Below are 18,392 nucleotides of genomic sequence, written 5' to 3'. Positions count from 1 at the left end.
GGTAGGTAAAGTAAGCAAGCATATAACCCAAAATAATGACGTAACATAACGTGCTTGGTTAAACCCAATAGATCAAAAAAGTCCTGTCTGAAAAGGTTGGAATGATGGATGGAAGTCCCGCCTGGCTGATATCGGTAGGTAGGTACCTACGTATATCAGGGTGAGTAGGCACAGAATCTTGGTTAGGTAGACATCTCATATCTGTCCTGTCCTTCTGGACCTTCCATCAGAAGAAGATAAAATCAAGATCCTTCGAGGGGTATGTAGAGAGCAAGAAGAACCCAAGGCCGTAAAGAGGCTGCTGAAGACTAAGATCATAAAAAAAAAACCAATGGTATCCTGAATTCAAAATGCCAAGCTGCTAGCAAAGACGAAAAATAACAGAACTGGCCACAGAGGGAATAATAAAATCAAAGAGGCAAAGAGGACCTTGCGAGAAGAGCAAGGAAATTACGTGGGACCACGTCAAAATTATAACTCGTGCGGGAATGCAGGTTCCATTTCTATTCCCGGGAGAAACACCTAAAGCAAGAACCAAGAGCCATCAGTCCCGGTTCTCATGTTCTCCTTATGATTGTATGCTCCATCCGAAACGGTCATGACTCCATGGAACCGATCGCCAAGACGCCTGAGGGGGACAGATCCTCCGATCAAATCTGTAGCATTGGTGGATATGGTAATGTATTATTTGAAATTGATCAAGAAAAAGAAAAAAACGAAAAGGAATCCAAAGTCGAAAAGCAAGCAAAAATATTGACACAATTTGGAAAGAAATAAATAAACTCCCGCAGCCGTTCGCAGATAAAACTCATCGGCCGCGTGAGGGGAATAAGGTAAAATCCGAAAAATCCAAAATTAAGACCTACGCCCAGGGATATCTAACCCAGACCGGCTGCGGTCTTAAGTAGAGAATTGAAAGAAGCGCGTAGAAAGCTCAAAAAACTTGCTAGAAACAGATGTGGCCAAGAGCATAATGCAGGCAATGGTAATAAAAATCTCCGGATGATAATGTCCTAGGTCCTGGTCGATCGACGGTGAAAGCTAAGAAGATCGAAGGGATTTAGCATGTAGTCCACCCAAGTGCAACCTTAAAAGTCCGTAGAAGCTAACGCATATCGCACATGCAGGGGAAGATTACCGCCCCAAACCTAGAAGTCGCTGAAGAGGCGCTCGTATTTCTCCTTCATCTCGTCTGTGTAGATGCTCAGCTTCCGCGGATCAGGTGGTGGCGGGTATTCTTCAAAATTCCCCGCATCCGCAGGGTGATCGACCCTGGGAATTATGGGACCCTTCACTCGGCGATAGTAGAGATCATCCCAATTCACTCCATCGAAGAAAGGGTGGGCCTTCACTCGCGCAGAGCCACCGGATATGTATCCCAGCCGCTCAGTCGGATTAGTCTTGCAGAGTGAGGAAACGATGTCTCGGGCTGCGGCCGGCATGTTCTGCGGGAAGCGTATGTGGCCCTCGACAATCTGTTCATAGATACGCATAGGGTTCTGATCCCAGAAGGGCGGTTGCCCAACCAGGAATTCGTAGATTAGGATCCCCAGCGCCCACCAGTCAACTGCAAGGCCATGGCCGCTATTATGGATGACTTCTGGGGCCAGATATTCAGGTGTTCCACAGAGAGTATACGTCTCGCGGTTACCAACCTGCTTTGCGAAACCGAAGTCAACAAGTTTGAGATGTCCTTCCGCATCGAGAAGGATGTTTTCAGGCTTGAGGTCGCGGTAAGCGACACCTTGGACGTCGTGGAGAAATTCAAGCGTCAACGTTATCTCAGCAGCATAGAATCTCGACGTAGCCTCGTTGAATCGTCGTGCGCGTCGTAAAAAGCTGAAGATCTCGCCACCCGGGCAGTAGTCTAGCTGTAGTTCAGTTAGTAGGGCACCTACAACATGAGATGGCGATGCGCTCGTGTGCTTGCAGGATTCGATAGGCTGCAGAAGCCACTTGATGGGACGTTTTTTATAACTGGGGCAGTTTGTGGCTAGGAACCTCTAGTCCTTGATAGAAACGGAATCCATACCAGCATGTAGAGACATTGATCATCAGAAAACGTGGTTATGAGGGTCGTGATGAAAGGATGGCCGGCAACAGCAGCCAGTGTCCTGCGCTCGTTACGCACATGTTCCACTTGCTTGAGTTTGACCACTGTCAACGCGGAAGACTTCATTAGCCATCTGTTAGAGATGATTACAACATTCAGAGTCTTCCTTACCATCAACCTTGCGTAGTACTTTCAACGCATAGATCCCACTCCGGTTATCTTTCGCATCCTTCAGTCGCGTGAGCCACACGCGAGCAAAGGTTCCTGATAATCGACAAAACATTAGATTGGGTATTCCGGGTCAACAGGCAAGGGTGGACACACCTGTACCCAACGTTCGAAGTAGTTCAAAGTCATCGATGCGCAAGGTTTTGGCAGAAAAGCCCAACTGCTTCTCCTCTGGGCGTCCTGGGACCAGGAATGGGCTCAATATGCGCTGCTGAGCTGGCAGAACCGAAGCCACAAACTGCTTCTCCCTCTCGTGGACGGTAGCTAGATCCTTTGTCTCTGCCTGTGAGAGAAGAGTCTGATCATGTGCCGGACGTTCGACAGTCTGGGTAGCCATTGGGATGGCTAGAGATCATGTCTCAGAACGAACGAAAAGACGTGGGAGTGAGACAGGGGAAAAGCAATTGGACCAGCGGTGCTGCGAGGGGCCGATGGCAGACTAGATGGCACGGTGACGGCCATCTAATTGAATGAAGACGGTAACAGAGAGGAAGCGCATGCAGTGTGAGGGGGCGGGGGATCGTGTGCTGGAGAGCTGCTCAGCTGGCTCTTCTACATCTGTTCCGCGGCGGGCCTCGCCTCGCTACGGCCTGGCGGCCTGGGGCTCTGACGTACCCTGGGCGGGGCAGCGGCGGCCAGAAGGGGGCTCAAGCCACGGGGGCGACTGCGCCCCGGGTCTCTCCGCCTCCTTCCAGCGCGCCGGAGCAGACCGCTCCTGCTGCCGGCCATTGGCTACTCGGCTCCTATCCGTCCATGCCAAAATACACTCCATTTCCTGAACAGCTATTCTGATCTATATGCACATTTCGATCGCCTCAACGGCCCCGAGGCGTTTCCTGGTACCGTACATGAATATCATAACAAGTACATGGTCCGACTGGCGTCATATCCCCCTTCTCCATCCCTTGTTTGGGACAATCTATCCTTCGATGGCTTGGGCCTGGCCCAGCCATCCAAGGGGTCTGTACTTTCATCCGCAAGATAAAAGTTATAAGGTCTTAACAGAATGTTGCGGGTGACGCTCGAATTCCCTTCCGTCCATTTACCATATTCAGCCGCGACTCTTGGTGTTGAGGATCAAACCAACAATCAACCTGGAGAATGTAAGTCTGGGAAATCTTCAGCTTGGGATCGCCAGTGTCATACCCATAAAGACCAAGAACTTCGCCAAAAATCAATATCAGGATCATTCCGACGTAAACCCGGGATTGTTGCATGTATGCTCGTACACCCTCCAGCGACTGTCAGCAATGGCAACAGCAACAGCAAAACTACTGAGGCACTCACCGCATCACCAACGATGCCAATTGCATATCCAGCGGACACACCTGCCAGACCAACGGAAAGTCCGGCGGCGAGATGCATGGATCCGCTGTCACAGCACATCAGTATCACGCAGCAGTCAAGGGAATTCGCCCAGTTGAACATACGCATATAGACTCATGTTCTTTTCTGGTCCGATGTCTCCAGCGATGAGGACTGCAATAACAAGGCCGTAGACGGCAATAATACCCGACATAACGACGGGAATCAAGGACTAGCCCAAGTCAACAACTGCTCCTCTGGACCTGAACAGCAAGCTGCTGGATTTGCCATACTTTCATTATCAGATCCGGTCTAAAAGTACCCACTCCGGAAATTCCAATGCCGGACTTCGCGGTTCCAAATGCTGCTCCCAGTGCTGTTTGGTGTAAGTGAGTTGCTATTGCCGCTGGCAGGTCATTCCGAGGATGGTAGAAGACATACACCCGAAGATCATCTTCGAGCTTGTCAGTATAGATTCCACAAACAGGATCGTAGCTGGAGCTACTCACCGCAGCTGCAATTCCCGCCTGCATCCCATTGTTAGTGACAGCTCAGGAACAATAGACGTAGTAAGCAGGCAACCTACAAAGGAGAAGAAAGGAGCGAACTTGGGCGCATAATCGCTGTCTGCGACCATGGTGACGGACGGCGGACGGCTTCCGCTGTGACTGTTAAACTAGATTGCTTCTCTGCTTGGAAATCTGAAAGGGACAAGCTCGTGGACGAAGCACGGCTTCACGCCTGCATGTGCCAGAAGCGTAAGAAGTCGGGTCCGAAACGTCGAACAAGGAGGGCGTCAGAGAGACCAGGTGTGAACGGAAGACGTGAAGAGAGACAAAAGGGCACCAGTCCTGGCCTCTGCAGCTTCGATGCAACCAGCTGGCAGCTGTGCTGGGGAACGAGGGAGCTGTTGTGATGCAGCGAGACGATCGCGGGCGAGGTTCCAAGTTGCTCGCCCGGCCCGCCGTAGAGCGGCCGCCGTGGTCGCGCGCACTGACGAGTAGGATCTGGCCTATCCGGGCCAAGCAAGACATGTGCCTGTTCAAACCAACAACCCCGTGCTTTTCGATCACGGACACTACGGACAACATCCAACATCTCCATTCCCTCGGGCCCCACGTCTTATCTCGAGACTCTGCTCTCTAGCATCCTCCATTGGGCATCCCAGACGGGCCGAAGAGGGTGCTGAGGGTATGAATGCAGGAGTCCTGTTATCCCGTCGCGCCCAACGCTCCTTGCGCACATCGGTCGGTGATCCCCAGACGGTCTCTACGCCTGCCCCCCAACGCTCCTTTCGCCGTGACGACGAGATCGAGGCATGATTTGGGAGTAAAGAAGCCCTCGAGTTAGGGACTCTTGGTTTTCCGCTGCCTCTTTGTGGAGTCTCATTGTCCGCTACCCCTGTGTCTCACGATCCAAGTTGCTACACAGCGAACGTGCTGCAACCGCATCCACGAATAGTCTTGACACGCTACCTGCCACTGTTAGATACACTCCCGTTCTATACAAGGCTTTTGAGTGCTTGGACCATTCTTTTTTGACGGAATCGGCGACCTATGGCGGATTTGGGGGCCCAACAGGGCCGAAACTATCGGCCGAGCCCTTATGGACAACATCCCTCATCTTTCCAGCGCGATGCTGCATTCTCTGAGATCTTCGGCGGAGCACCACCTCCTGGTCGTTCACAGACGATGACATCACAAACCCCCCAGTTCACACAGGACCGGGCACACACGATGTCCTCACACGTTCCGCCCCCCAATATGCAGAGAGGTCCTGCGCCGCCTATACGGCAGGCTCCGAATGGATATGGACAAGGAATGGCAAATGGATATCCTCAGCAAAGGCCGGCGAACGGGCCTATGGCTACCCAGCCGCCGCCACAGAACCTTCCACGACCGTACCCCGGACGTTCTGCTTATCCTCAGCCGCAGCGGCTGGATTCACGACAGGGCCAGGTGCCCCAATACCCAAATCCCAAAATGCAAAGTCGACCGGGTCCTCCGCCGGCTCTTAATTCTGATCCTTATAGGTCGCGATCTCTGGCAAGGCCGCCGATGTACCAGCAACCGCCAAGCAGCTTCAACCACACATCGGCAAATGCTTTCCGGCAGCAACCGTACCATTCCACAGTCCCACGGACTGACCAGGGCCGTGCCATCCCAGTGAGGCATGATAACGAGCGTGCCATGTCTCTGAGCTCTTATTCAGCTGATCGTGACCACGCTCAGACCATCAACTCTGGAAGAGTAATTCCCAATAGACGGCCGCCGTCGGGTCCGGAACAACCTCCTGCTGAAGCCTTCAATGGTCAGGGCCAGAATGCAAGAGAACGGCGGCCTAGTGAAGCCTCTGTAACGTCTCGAACGATGTCCATGGCATCGACTGTGGTTGGAGATCGAACCATGAGCATGCAAAACAAGACTATGCAGAAATCAGGAAGCCAATCCACTGCTGTTACACACGTCTCCCACCGCAGCCGGGTGCCTCTTGTCTACCCCGCCCTGCTTTCACGTGTTGCTGATGTATTCCGCGAGAGAATACCGCTGGGCGAGCGCCAGAAAAACGGCTTGTCATATCAGAACGCATTTTCGGGTGCTGAAGCAGTCGATCTGATATCGTATATCATCAAAACTACTGACCGGAATCTTGCTCTTCTGCTGGGCCGTGCTCTCGATGCGCAGAAATTCTTCCACGATGTCACGTATGATCATCGCTTGCGAGATGCTCCTGGAGAGATTTACCAATTCAAAGAGACGATGGGAGAGGAGGCACCCAGCTCCGAAGTCAACGGAGTCTTCACGCTCCTGACCGAGTGCTACTCGCCCACCTGTACCCGCGACAACCTGTGCTATTCCATCGCTTGTCCACGGAGACTTGAACAGCAGGCTAGATTGAACTTGAAGCCTCAGCCAGGTTTGCGGTCTTCCGCATCAAAGGGAAGCCTCCACGGCGACGAAGATAACGAGGACCAGAAGCTGTGGATTAACATGGTTCCGAAGGAAGTCGCTGATAGTGTTGACGACAAGGAGAAGAAGCGACAGGAGATTATCTTCGAGATCATGTATACCGAGCGTGACTTCGTGAAGGACCTGGAGTATCTGCGGGACTTTTGGATGAGACCATTGCGCTCCGCAGGCAACACGAACCTCTCTCCCATCCCAGAGCATCGACGGGAGAAGTTCATCCGTACAGTGTTCGGTAACTGCTTGGAAGTCTGGAAAGTCAACTCTGGTCTGTGCGAAGCTCTGAACGCCAGGCAAAAGGAAAGCCCCGTTGTCAAGACTGTCGGTGATATTTTCCTTCAACATGTGCCCAAGTTCGACCCATTCATCAAGTACGGTGCCAATCAGCTCTACGGAAAGTACGAATTCGAGAAGGAGAAGGCGTCAAACCCAGCCTTCGCGCGTTTTGTCGACGAGACGGAACGTCTGAAGGAATCTCGGAAACTGGAACTGAATGGTTACTTGACCAAGCCAACCACCCGATTGGCAAGGTATCCACTTCTTCTCGAAAACGTGCTCAAGTACACAAAGGATGACAACCCGGACAAACAAGATATTCCCAAGGCGATCGCCCTTATCAAGGATTTCCTGTCCAAGGTGAACACGGAAAGCGGTAAAGCCGAGAATCACTTCAACCTGGTTCAGCTTAATTCGGCGTTGAAGTTTGCTCCGGGCGACTACGTCGACCTGAAACTTACCGAAGAGAACCGCCAGATGCTGACTAAAATGGCTTTCAAGAAGGGGCCGGCAGACAGCTCCGAAGTCACCGCATATCTCTTCGATCACGCAGTACTATTGGTCCGGATAAAGGTTGTCAACAAACGCGAGGAATACAGGGTCTACAAGAAACCAATCCCTCTGGAGCTCCTTGTTATCACTCAGATGGATGAAGTGATCCCAAGGCTCGGGATCGCCAAGAGACCGTCCTCGAGTCTCATTCCTGGCAACAAGCCCGCCAATCCCCCGGCCAATCCGAAGGATGGTTTACCGATTACGTTCAGGCACCTTGGAAAGGGTGGCTACGACCAGACGCTCTACGCGACCTCGCAGCAGCAACGGAAAAAGTTCATCGAGATGGTGGAAGAACAGCAGAGGAAGCTGAGAGAGAGGAATAGCAATTTCTACTCCAAGACTGTCCTTTGTGAGAATTTCTTCACATCTCTTAACCGGGTTAACTGCCTGGTACCTATCGGTATGTGTATATCATGTGCTCTGAAATCCTTGAGGGCAGTACTAACTTTTCTCTTGCAGACGGTGGTAGGAAGTTGGTCATTGGTACGGACAGCGGCATCTACCTGGCAGACCGCTGGCCGAAAGACAAGTCTGCGAAGCCAAGAAGAGTACTCGAGATTAGCCAGGTCACGCAGATTGATACCCTGGAGGAGTACCAGCTGCTTCTGGTTCTAGCCAACAAAACGCTTAGTTCTTATCCGATGGAAGCTTTGGAGGCAACCGAGGGTCAAAACCCGTTGGCGCGACGACCGAAGAAGATCCAAGGGCACGCGAACTTCTTCAAGGCGGGCATTGGGCTTGGCCGCCATCTGGTGTGCTCCGTCAAGACCTCTGCTCTATCGACCACCATCAAGGTTTTCGAGCCGATGGACAACCTGGCCAAGGGGAAGAAGAAGCCGGCTCTTAGCAAGATGTTCCAAGGCGGGCAGGATACTCTTAAGCCCTTCAAGGTTTGTAGACCTTCCGAACTGATGCCCCTAAGACATCCGCTGACATCTGCTCTCAGGAATATTACATCCCGGCAGAATCCTCCTCTGTTCACTTCCTTCGGTCCACTCTTTGCGTTGGTTGTGCTCGTGGTTTTGAAGTGGTCAGCCTTGAAACCACTGAGAGCCAGTCGCTACTAGATGTAGCCGATACCTCCCTCGATTTTGTCGCACGTAAAGAGAACGTCAAGCCAATTCACATCGAAAGAATGAACGGAGAATTCCTGCTCAATTACAGCGACTTCTCATTCTTTGTCAACCGAAACGGCTGGCGTGCTCGCCCCGACTGGAAGATCTCGTGGGAAGGCAATCCCAACGCATTTGCACTGTCATATCCTTACATTCTTGCGTTTGAGCCGAACTTTATAGAAATCAGACATATTGAGACCAGCGAACTGATCCATATTATGACCGGAAGAAATATTCGGATGCTACATTCATCGACGAGAGAGGTATGGTTCTCCAAACTCACATGACCGATCGGCTGAGGCATGTTTTCTGACATTGATCTTTTAGATTCTGTACGCCTATGAAGATGAAGCAGGCGAAGATGTGGTGGCAAGTCTGGACTTCTGGAACAAGCCACATTAAGCCGATGGAATGGAAGATATGAGAGATACCTCTACTTTATTCCCCTCTACTTTTCGACTGTTCCATTTGCAGTTAGAACAACCGCTTCTTTGGGTCGGCTTTTCGATTCTGCCTTGCGAGTTCATCTCCGCCTCGAGAGAGAGAGAGCGCTTCTCGCTAACTCAACCTTTTTAATAATCCCATTTCTTTTCTTTCATTGATCTCTCTCCCAGGGCAGCGGCATTATTTATCCTCTATTTTGTTTGTTTGTGTGTACACTGAAGCGCGAATATCACATACTTTTCCTATTTTTTTATTTTGTTTTGTTCTTGCAGCGCCGCCATATACTTCTGTCATGTCGCGGTATGTCTGCCTGGTTTTGGCCTCATATCTGTCCGTCGATGGCTGCTGTGTGTCTAAAGCAACAGTGCAAACAAATTTACTTTACACCCCCCACAACAATACCCACACAAATTTCAGGGAAAGCTGGCGCTGATATTCTCACGAGTTCAGTGGATTGAATTGAACTGACAAATATTTTTTGCTTATTAGTTATTATTTTCATTTCTTCACTCTGCCCTTTTTATTTATTTACTTTCTTTGGACGGATATCGAGATGAATTGAAATGTAAACAACCTTTTTTATTTCTTTTCGTTATTTTCTCATGGACTTTATTTCTTTTATTGTTCCCCCCCTCTCTCAAATATCTATCTATATCTCCGTAGGTTGTTGTCGTATCTATTTATTGTCAGTATTTATCTATATAGTTTGATTCCGCCTTGTACTGCTTGCTCCTTCAACTTTTTTTAAAATATTTAGAATCGTCCCCCATGCGACTGAATCGCCTACCCTTCATTGTTACTGCGTGGCTAATAGCCCTCGTAACCTCGACCTTAGTTCTGATCGACCATGGCAAATCAACCATACCAATCAATTAAGGAGCTGAACGCAACGTCTAGGCCGATTTCGGTTGAAGAGTAGGCAAAAAAAATGTAGAATGGTGGAAGTACATGCGCACATTGATAGATAGAAGGATCTGGAGCGTCAAGATATCTATAATAATAATAACATAATAAATAATAATTTAAATAGCAAGCAAGCAGTATTTTCTTTTATTCCTCTCACGAGTTCAATCGAATAGTCGACCTAAGTACGAAAACTTTTCTGAGCTATATATAAGGCTAAGCTAAACTGCCAGAGCTCCTTTCTGACATGACAGACGTGACTGTTCACTCCCCCCGGTTTTCCATCGATTGGCAAACACAAACCGATGTATTACGTATACAGTCGGCTTTTGGACTAACCTCAAGACATTTATCTCAGCGGTTCAGTACTTGAGCATCCTGTGTCCCCTGTAAACGACGAAGCGTCTCCGTGATAGAGTGCTAGTACTTAGAAGGTCGAGTTGATAGGTCCAACCTTGATGTTGGAGTAGACGACATATGAATTTGGGCTCTGCGACTCAACGACGGCCGGGACACCGGAGCTTGTGTCGCAGGTACCACGTGCGATCCCAGGGGCGTCGGGGTCCGCATCAGTCGGGTAGTCGCTATCCAGCCACAGCATGTTGGCGGCGTGATCATCCCACAGGCTCATGACGAGAACCATGCCCTGAGACATCGCGGCACTCATCTTCTCCAGCCCGCCGTGTGTCTGGAAACCGGTATTGTTGTCGCCAAAGGCGGCCTTCTGGGCGGTGCAGTACTCGGTGGTGATCGAGTTGCCGGTGACACCGCTGATCGTCGACTCCGACTGGGGGATCACCCTGCCGTTCTGGACGTAGAAACGTTTGATCTCCGACAGGGTGCCGGAGGGAGTGCCGTCGTCCGTGATGAACTGGGTGACGACGGTAAATTTGGAGTTGGTGTCGACGATCTTTCCGGGCCCGTAGAAGGAGTCGTTGCCCTGGCGGTAAGGGTTGAAGTCGCAGCCATCAGGGTCGCAGGTACCGGCGTATCGAGTGGAGGAGTAAGTGCCACCACAGGCGTCTCCTTCGCACATGGTCTGGCCGGGGGTATCGCACGGGTGAGGGGTCATCGCGGTAGAGATGCTGTTGGCTTCCCAGACATCCATCTCAGCGCAGCAGGAACCGTGGTTACCGACGCCTGCATTCTGGTCGTTGGAAGATGGCTTCCAACCTTCAACATTGGCCTGTGTTTTTTGACGGGCTTTTAGTTAATATATTTCTCTGCTGGCTAAGTATCTCACTTCTAACTTTACTTACCTGACCGTTGATGAACTTGAGATCCCGAGGGCACTGGGAGTCGCAGTAACCCGTGCCATACTTAGCACCGGCCTTGTTGCCAGCGTAATTGGACATTCCGCCGTCAGCATCCATGGCCACAAAGTAGAGGGCGCCGTTCAGCCCGCAAGGGAGATTTGAGACGTCGACATCGAAGGTAAACTCCTGACCCAGCAGCTTAAAGATCTGATAAGTAGTGTCGTCCTGCATCATGTACAGGCGCGAGCCGATGTTCTTCCCCGAGCTCTGGGTGACAAAGTTCAGCCTCAGGGAGTTACCACTGGCAGTAACACCATAGGTGCCAGCGTAATCCGCTCCATCCAAGGCACAATTCGCAGCGCAGGTTACGTCGTCGGGACAGATGCTGGCGTCCCACGTATTGCCCGTGTAGCAGTTGGTGTATCCAGAGGTGGTATGGACCCAACGCCAGTTCGCATCCATAACGACTTTTCCATTCTTAGTGGTGCAACTGCCGCCGCTGGAGCATTGCTGCCAGGTCATGGAAGGGTGAGTCTCTGCGGTTTGGGTGCCGGCCTGCTGCGCATGGGCAGCAGCGAGGAAGAAAGAGAAGAAGAGAAGAGCACGCTGACACATTGTGATTTCGATTGAGATTGTTATCGTTGTCACTCAATTGCTTGATTTTGATGGTGGCGAATTGGTTCGTATCAGGAGTTCAATCCGACCTTTTATATCAGATCGGTTCATACCTGCATGTGTTCGGCTCGTCCATGCCTCCTCCAAGGCTGGTTAGGCACAAGCTCTATGAGGGAACCCATGGTCTTCGGCTTGACGGGCCGCCAACCGTTGAGACGAAGGCTTCACGAGAGATTCGAGATGGCTACCGGCCTGAGAATGAATTTAGCCTAGAAAGTATCCTGCACCCCGGACCTCCGCAAGCCCTGATGGGCAAGCAGTCTCCTGAAGTTAGGATAAGGTGTCTGGGCGGGGTCCGTGAAAAATCTTAGGATGCGATTGGATAAACAGGGCTCCGTGCCTGTGTAGACATGTACGATTTGGGGCATTGGCGGTGAAGGGGATCATGGATGAAGGATTAGCATGCGGACCGATCCGTCGATGCCCTTAAATTGCGGGGGAAATATCCATCAATGGGGTGTTTTGTCGGGCCGTTGATGCTGCAGGTCCATGTTGACGCTCGCATAAAGCTCTACCTGCACTGTACCCTAAGCGATATGTAACTCTGCAAAGACACAGTGGTATGCGATATATATATCTTTCTGGGACTCAGTTGCGGAGAAATTGTGCGAAGCATGTGATGTAAATACCATATGGGTTTAATTTCCCGCGGGAGGTTCGATTCACTCCAGCAGCCCTGGAGATTGTCTATTGAGATCCTACCTGCTTATTCCTTCCCCGGGGTTATTTCCCCAGGTAGGGGTTCTGTGGGGATGAATCACAGACTCACAGCGGAAACAGTGAATGATTCCGGGACTTCCTGGTGTATGCAGAGACCCCTTGGTAATTTATCCTTTTGTAAGTAATTATATGTTGCTGGAACCCTGTTCTACAGCTCAACGCTGAACTTCTGTATGTATTCTCGTGATTATCATTAGTTGAGTCTAACATCGGTATCGGTCGTATGCTCAATTGCCTCCCTATTGGGCCAACAACAGCCAATAACGCCCCTTTTCCTTTTTTATAGACACTCGGACTGTGATGACAGCGCCATCTTCACAGAGATTGTGCTGTAAACTCGTAGCGGGTGCCCTAGTCCTAGGGTCTCATTTCGTTCTAAGCTCCCCATCCGTCGTTTACCTGTATCCATGCCAAATCATCTTTTGCTTGTATCCTTCCGGATGTTTGTGGTTTGACAAAGCCTCATTCAAGAGATGGACGTTGTACCTGGTCAACAGGGCGCTAAGGTCAAAGGGAAGCCTGGTCGGATGAAAGGAATGAAAAGCCTAGAATTCGATCCCCTGAAATGAAATGCAACATCAATTTCTTCTAAATCATGACTAAAAATGGCTAAAAAAAAGCACAGCAGGAATCAGGAGATGTGTTTGTGCTCTATCAGGTGTTCTGCATAGGTTAGGTTAGGTAGGTGGCATGGAGTACCTCGCATTGGAGTCGGCTAAAGGTTTGGTTCTCACATCCATTACCACATAGAACAATGTGTCTAGGTAGTAGTTACTTGGTGGAAGCAAGTCCTAGCGTCACATTTCGTTTGGTGCCTTCCATCATAGCACCGTGATGCTCAATGTAGATGAAGCGTAGAGCCGAGCTGTAAAGCTCCTTGCTGTTTCTCACATGAAGGGAGGTCTTCCACCCAATGCGCTCGCTGCAGACAATACCACTCTCAGAGGTTCATGTGACCAGATTAATGGAATTTCCTTTGAACCTCAAACTAATTCATCCCGGATGTGGTTTTAGCCGGTAAGACCTGACAAACGATATCGATGTCCCTTGAAAATATCCGAATTCCTAATCGGGTAACTGCTGTCTGAGAGAAAATTGAAGCTTCATCTTTCTAAATCTCTAAGCGAAAGCAAGTTCAGGCTGATGTCCATGGAGCTGTTCACTGCCTCCGCCTCTGCCTCTTTGATTTATCCACCTACCGCTGAATCAAGCACGCAAGCATCCCGGAGGGGAAATTTGGGGGGCGGGTTCTCGCAATCCAAATGATCCTCCAAACAATTCAAGCGTCCCAAAGAAGAAAGAGATTTCTGGGCCCATGTGGAATGCTAGTAAAAGCCCACTTGACAGGTGTGTCATGTTTCAATGTTGCAATATAAATATGTCCTTGTTCTCCAACTTAACCTCATTACCTTTGCATTATATATATGCGTTCAGGATCCTTAACCATATAATTTCGCTCTACTCATTTGTCTCGGGCGTCATTTCTTGAGGTCGCTTTTAGTCCATCACGACCCTACTTAAAATGGCCTTTTCCCAGATAATGGCTATTACCGGCGTTTTTCTTGCCTCTGCTTCCCTGGTGGCTGGCCATGGCTTTGTTCAGAATATCGTGATTGATGGTAAAAGGTACCTAACTACCTACCTTACTATCTGATGTCATTTACAAGAAAGGGCACAGACACAAGCGGCAAAAAAAAGAAAGAAAGAAAGAAAGAAAGAAAGCTGACAAAAATTCAACAAGTTATGGCGGGTACATCGTGAACCAATATCCATACATGTCAGATCCTCCGGAGGTCGTCGGCTGGTCTACCACCGCAACCGACCTCGGATTCGTGGACGGTACCGGATACCAAGGACCTGATATCATCTGCCACAGGGGCGCCAAGCCTGCAGCCCTGACTGCCCAAGTGGCCGCCGGAGGAACCGTCAAGCTGGAATGGACTCCATGGCCTGATTCTCACCACGGCCCGGTGATCAACTACCTTGCTCCTTGCAACGGTGACTGTTCCACCGTGGACAAGACCCAATTGAAATTCTTCAAGATCGCCCAGGCCGGTCTCATCGATGACAACAGTCCTCCTGGTATCTGGGCCTCAGACAATCTGATAGCGGCCAACAACAGCTGGACTGTCACCATCCCAACCACAACTGCACCTGGAAACTATGTTCTAAGGCATGAGATCATTGCTCTCCACTCAGCTGGGAACAAGGATGGTGCGCAGAACTATCCCCAGTGCATCAACCTGAAGGTCACTGGAAATGGTTCTGGCAATCCTCCTGCTGGTGCTCTTGGAACGGCACTCTACAAGGATACAGATCCGGGAATTCTGATCAATATCTACCAGAAACTTTCCAGCTATGTTATTCCTGGTCCTGCTTTGTACACTGGTTAGAATGAACTTTCTGAACGCTCCTGCGATCCGAATTTGGTGGTGGTATGTACATACCGTACCATGAGTGAGAGGAGAAAGGCGGTCAGCAGTTGGGGTGGTTTTGGTACCGATTCTTCTTCTTCCCCATCTTGGGCCCCCCCCGCCTTTCCACTTCTGGTGCCAAATTTGATTTTTGTAATTGTTATTTTTTTTTTAAATTTTTTACCACTGCAGCCTGCTGTGATTTCAGAAAACTCTCTCTCTCTCTCCAGGATCAACGCGATTTCGATTTCGTCCTCCATTCTGTGGTTTTCCAGGAGCTAGCTCTACTGGTGAATTGCATGAGGCTAAATGAGATGAAATTAGTACTCACCCATTTACTTGCCAACAAGAAATAATAACCCGTGTGCCTGGTTTCAACTTAGGTTCATACTGAACAAGGGGGATAGGACATATCTTTTTTATGTTATGGAAACACAATGTGTGGCGGTGACCGTTACCTAACATTCCAACAGTTCCAATTTTCCTACCTGCCTTGGTTGTTTACATAAATTTAGTACTTAATTGGTCTTTCTTTCTTGATTGCCTTCGTATGAATACGAATTATTGCATTGATTTATGTATTAAAAAAGAAAAAAAGCTCTATTTAGACGAATTAATTAATTAATCCCCAGTCTAGAATCTCAAGGAGGGAGGGGTCTTGTACCGTGTATATACCTATTTATCACCAGACAAACACCTAGCCGACATGGAAGGCCCACAGCACAGCAGACAGAGCGGGAAGTGGAGACCAGACCAAGGCCAAGGCCCGTAAGAGTATGCAGGAGCAGCGCGGGACGGTTGGTTGGTTATATACATATAGATGCGATGTTCATTGGCATTAATTAAAATATATATACAAAGTATCCATACCTGCCAGGGTCGACCAATTTCGACTCGAATAGAGCTTACAGGATGCAATCGACTACAATACAGCGAATGTGCTCTCGAAGCAATACTGTACGACACAGTGCGACAGTGGACGATCATTACGAAATCCGGCAAGTCATCTAGACCTACGGATACAGCAAGACAAACAAATCCAGTCATAACAGAGATAACATACTAGCTCTACCTCACAACTAGTAAACACCGATATCAATATAGCCTAAGTAGAGATAGATAAGCTAGATAGGGTTACTTTTTCTTCCTCATTTGGTGCTTTCTTTCTCTCTGCCTAGTAAGGAAGACACATAAAACACATGATTGGAGAACCAACGAGAACAAAAGGAAGAGGGAATCTTGCTGCGCTGCTGAAGGTGAGAGAGGACGACACTCGATGCCAAAGATAAAAAAAAAGCAGAGTAGTAAAATAAGGGCGAATAAGAGCAAAAATGGGCAAAAAGGAAATATGGTTTGGAGAGTCTCGGTTCCGGAGGCGATTGTCACAAGGATTAAAAAGATGCTATCTCCAACCCGGATATGGTATACCACCCAGGCGCTTCGAAAACAATAAAGATCTTCTGGAAAAGGACACACACGTAAGAAAAAAAAAGAAGATAAAAAGGAGCGTAAGAGAGAGGCAGAGCGCATTGCGTCACCCGCTTTCCTTTCTCCGCCTCCCTGGAGGTCAGAAGGCGGGTGAGACATCGACAGCGGAGCCCTCCTTTCCCTCTTTCGAATGCTATTAAAGCGCCGTTATGCCACCCACACGATCATCCTGCACTCCTTGTCATTCGGTGCGGCTACGGATTCATCAGGCCAGTTAACATCCCATTAGCAACCGCGGTATCAAACCGAAGAGCTGCGTTCTCTCCAGACGTCACTACTTTGTCCGGGTATATCTACGCCTCTCCATTGAGGTCCTCGGCATGACTGCTGGCCTCGCGCTGCATGCGAGCCTCGATCTCCCGCAGTTGGCTCTCGCGAGCCAGCAGCTCCTGGCGCTTCTCGTTGATCTCGCGCTGCACCTTGAGTTCGATCTCGCGGAGCTTCTCCTCTTCGCGGCGGAGCTGTTCCTCCTTCAAGCGAACGGACTGAGAGGCCAGATCTTCGGGGTTCATGGACGAGTCGTGGCTCCTATTGCGGATTGTCAGCCTGGGGTATGGGGGAGTAAGGGTACAAGCCACACGTACGCGCCAGCGCCATCGACGCTCTTGCTGAGCTTCTCGGTACGGTAGTTTTCGTAGAGGAAGTCGTGGGTGATCTCCTTCAGGTCGGCCAGGTGGCTGTGGAGAAGAGCGCTCCGGACGGCCAGGAAGTCAGAGTGACGGGGGTTCTCAACCTCCACCACACCCCATGGGTACTGCCTTGCTCTGACCTTCTTGCCGCCAATGTCGACAGTCTCCTCAGAACCGACGATGGCAAACGGCATCAGGCCCCGCAGTTCGGCGTTCTCCTCGACAGTGTCCTCGTCATCCTCCTCGATATCGTAAGGGAAGTTGTAGATGGGAATGCGGTAGTGCTCAATGTCCTCCATGATCAGCTTCTTCGACTCCGCAAGCTCAGCGGGTGTCAGGGAATCGGCCTTTCCAATGACCGGGATAACGTTCACACGTGGCGACAGGCGCTTCATCAACTCGATATCCAGCTCACGCAGGCCGTGACCGGTGGGGGTGATAAAGTACAAGAGGGCGTGCACACGGTTGTCTCTGAATCTGGGGTTACGCTTGATCCGCGACTCCTCCGCCAGAATGTCATCGTATTGGCGCTCGAGGTATCCCACGATCTCTGAAAAGCTGTCCGGGGATTAGCCGTCAGGGGCGGGGCAAAGCGAATGGGTGCATCCTCGTCCTACCTGGCCTCGTTGTCAATCTGGTCACCGAATCCGGGGGTGTCGACGATGGTCAGGGAGATGCGGGTGCCTTCCTCGTCCAGCTCGAGTTCTGCAGACTTCGATTAGCCCCAATTGACGTTCGACAGGCGTGCAGCTCGACGTACCGACGGTGACGGGCTTGATGCGGACGCCCTCCTCGACGTGAGCGTTGGCAGCATCATCTGCATCCTTGCCCTCGAGAACCTTCTTTCCGCAGAGAGTGTTGACAAAGGTCGTGCGTCCTAAACGGCGCAATCCGTTAATTGACGGTCTGCAATGGTCCCCAACGCGATTTCGAGCACATACCGGTTCCACTGGCACCGCAGACCATCAAACAGAACTGGATCCCCTTCTTGACATTCTTCTTGCGACGGATCTTGATCTGACAGTGAGATACGAGTCAACACGAAGCAGGGATGGGGAGGCGACAGGGACAGGAGACCGGATGTCCAAGATGGAAGTCTGGGGCATCCGGCGAGGCAGTGAAGGAGAAAGCAGACGTACCGCGTTCAGAGCCGACGACATGGTGGGCTAGAGAGAGGGGGAGAGAGGTAAGGGAGAGATTCAAGCACAGTGAAGTGAGGAGAGGAGGAACAGAAGGGGGGGAGAGAAGGAGGGCGACGAGGAGCAATGGAGTGCTGGAAAAGAGGTTCTGGTGGAGGATCTCCTGAAACGAGATGGACCTCTGGGGGGGGGATGAGCGCTGGCGGGTAGGGGTAGGGGAACCTCA

General features: G+C 50.5%; 8 protein-coding genes across 8 annotated transcripts; 3 read left to right on the top strand and 5 right to left on the bottom strand.

Annotated features, from left to right (window-relative positions):
* Positions 1 to 1,148: 1,148 nt before the first annotated feature.
* On the bottom strand, positions 1,149 to 2,618 carry VTN00DRAFT_6090 (uncharacterized protein; the record flags this gene model as incomplete). Its single annotated transcript, XM_069432688.1, has 4 exons — positions 1,149 to 1,871; positions 2,033 to 2,157; positions 2,225 to 2,317; positions 2,378 to 2,618. The coding sequence occupies 4 exons, from the start codon at positions 2,616 to 2,618 to the stop codon at positions 1,149 to 1,151; spliced, it is 1,182 nt and encodes a 393-aa protein (XP_069288522.1).
* A 460-nt stretch (positions 2,619 to 3,078) lies between these two features.
* On the top strand, positions 3,079 to 3,300 carry VTN00DRAFT_6089 (uncharacterized protein; the record flags this gene model as incomplete). Its single annotated transcript, XM_069432686.1, has 1 exon — positions 3,079 to 3,300. The coding sequence occupies one exon, from the start codon at positions 3,079 to 3,081 to the stop codon at positions 3,298 to 3,300; it is 222 nt and encodes a 73-aa protein (XP_069288521.1).
* Positions 3,301 to 3,332: 32 nt separating this feature from the next.
* Positions 3,333 to 4,223, bottom strand: VTN00DRAFT_6088 (uncharacterized protein; the record flags this gene model as incomplete). The annotated part of the gene is made up of 8 exons (XM_069432685.1): positions 3,333 to 3,375; positions 3,428 to 3,513; positions 3,569 to 3,653; positions 3,712 to 3,818; positions 3,880 to 3,962; positions 4,028 to 4,040; positions 4,096 to 4,113; positions 4,173 to 4,223. The coding sequence occupies 8 exons, from the start codon at positions 4,221 to 4,223 to the stop codon at positions 3,333 to 3,335; spliced, it is 486 nt and encodes a 161-aa protein (XP_069288520.1).
* Positions 4,224 to 4,257: 34 nt separating this feature from the next.
* Positions 4,258 to 4,620, bottom strand: VTN00DRAFT_6087 (uncharacterized protein; the record flags this gene model as incomplete). Its single annotated transcript, XM_069432684.1, has 1 exon — positions 4,258 to 4,620. One exon carries the CDS (start codon positions 4,618 to 4,620, stop codon positions 4,258 to 4,260), a length of 363 nt encoding a protein of 120 aa, XP_069288519.1.
* A 522-nt stretch (positions 4,621 to 5,142) lies between these two features.
* VTN00DRAFT_6086 (uncharacterized protein) lies at positions 5,143 to 8,900 on the top strand (the record flags this gene model as incomplete). The annotated part of the gene is made up of 4 exons (XM_069432683.1): positions 5,143 to 7,783; positions 7,843 to 8,273; positions 8,330 to 8,761; positions 8,826 to 8,900. The coding sequence occupies 4 exons, from the start codon at positions 5,143 to 5,145 to the stop codon at positions 8,898 to 8,900; spliced, it is 3,579 nt and encodes a 1,192-aa protein (XP_069288518.1).
* A 1,372-nt stretch (positions 8,901 to 10,272) lies between these two features.
* Positions 10,273 to 11,716, bottom strand: VTN00DRAFT_6085 (uncharacterized protein; the record flags this gene model as incomplete). The annotated part of the gene is made up of 2 exons (XM_069432682.1): positions 10,273 to 11,031; positions 11,105 to 11,716. The coding sequence occupies 2 exons, from the start codon at positions 11,714 to 11,716 to the stop codon at positions 10,273 to 10,275; spliced, it is 1,371 nt and encodes a 456-aa protein (XP_069288517.1).
* Positions 11,717 to 14,018: 2,302 nt separating this feature from the next.
* Positions 14,019 to 14,889, top strand: VTN00DRAFT_6084 (uncharacterized protein; the record flags this gene model as incomplete). The annotated part of the gene is made up of 2 exons (XM_069432681.1): positions 14,019 to 14,122; positions 14,238 to 14,889. The coding sequence occupies 2 exons, from the start codon at positions 14,019 to 14,021 to the stop codon at positions 14,887 to 14,889; spliced, it is 756 nt and encodes a 251-aa protein (XP_069288516.1).
* Positions 14,890 to 16,691: 1,802 nt separating this feature from the next.
* Positions 16,692 to 18,187, bottom strand: VTN00DRAFT_6083 (uncharacterized protein; the record flags this gene model as incomplete). The annotated part of the gene is made up of 6 exons (XM_069432680.1): positions 16,692 to 16,926; positions 16,983 to 17,585; positions 17,645 to 17,732; positions 17,788 to 17,904; positions 17,969 to 18,038; positions 18,167 to 18,187. The coding sequence occupies 6 exons, from the start codon at positions 18,185 to 18,187 to the stop codon at positions 16,692 to 16,694; spliced, it is 1,134 nt and encodes a 377-aa protein (XP_069288515.1).
* Positions 18,188 to 18,392: the final 205 nt, after the last annotated feature.

This window comes from Thermoascus crustaceus (assembly GCF_041956765.1).
Source record: "Thermoascus crustaceus strain CBS 181.67 unplaced genomic scaffold VTN00scaffold_3, whole genome shotgun sequence".
NCBI classification, from domain to species: Eukaryota; Fungi; Ascomycota; class Eurotiomycetes; order Eurotiales; family Thermoascaceae; genus Thermoascus; species Thermoascus crustaceus.
The sequence above is the reverse complement of the archived record's forward strand: the minus strand, read 5'-3'. Positions and strand labels throughout refer to the sequence as shown.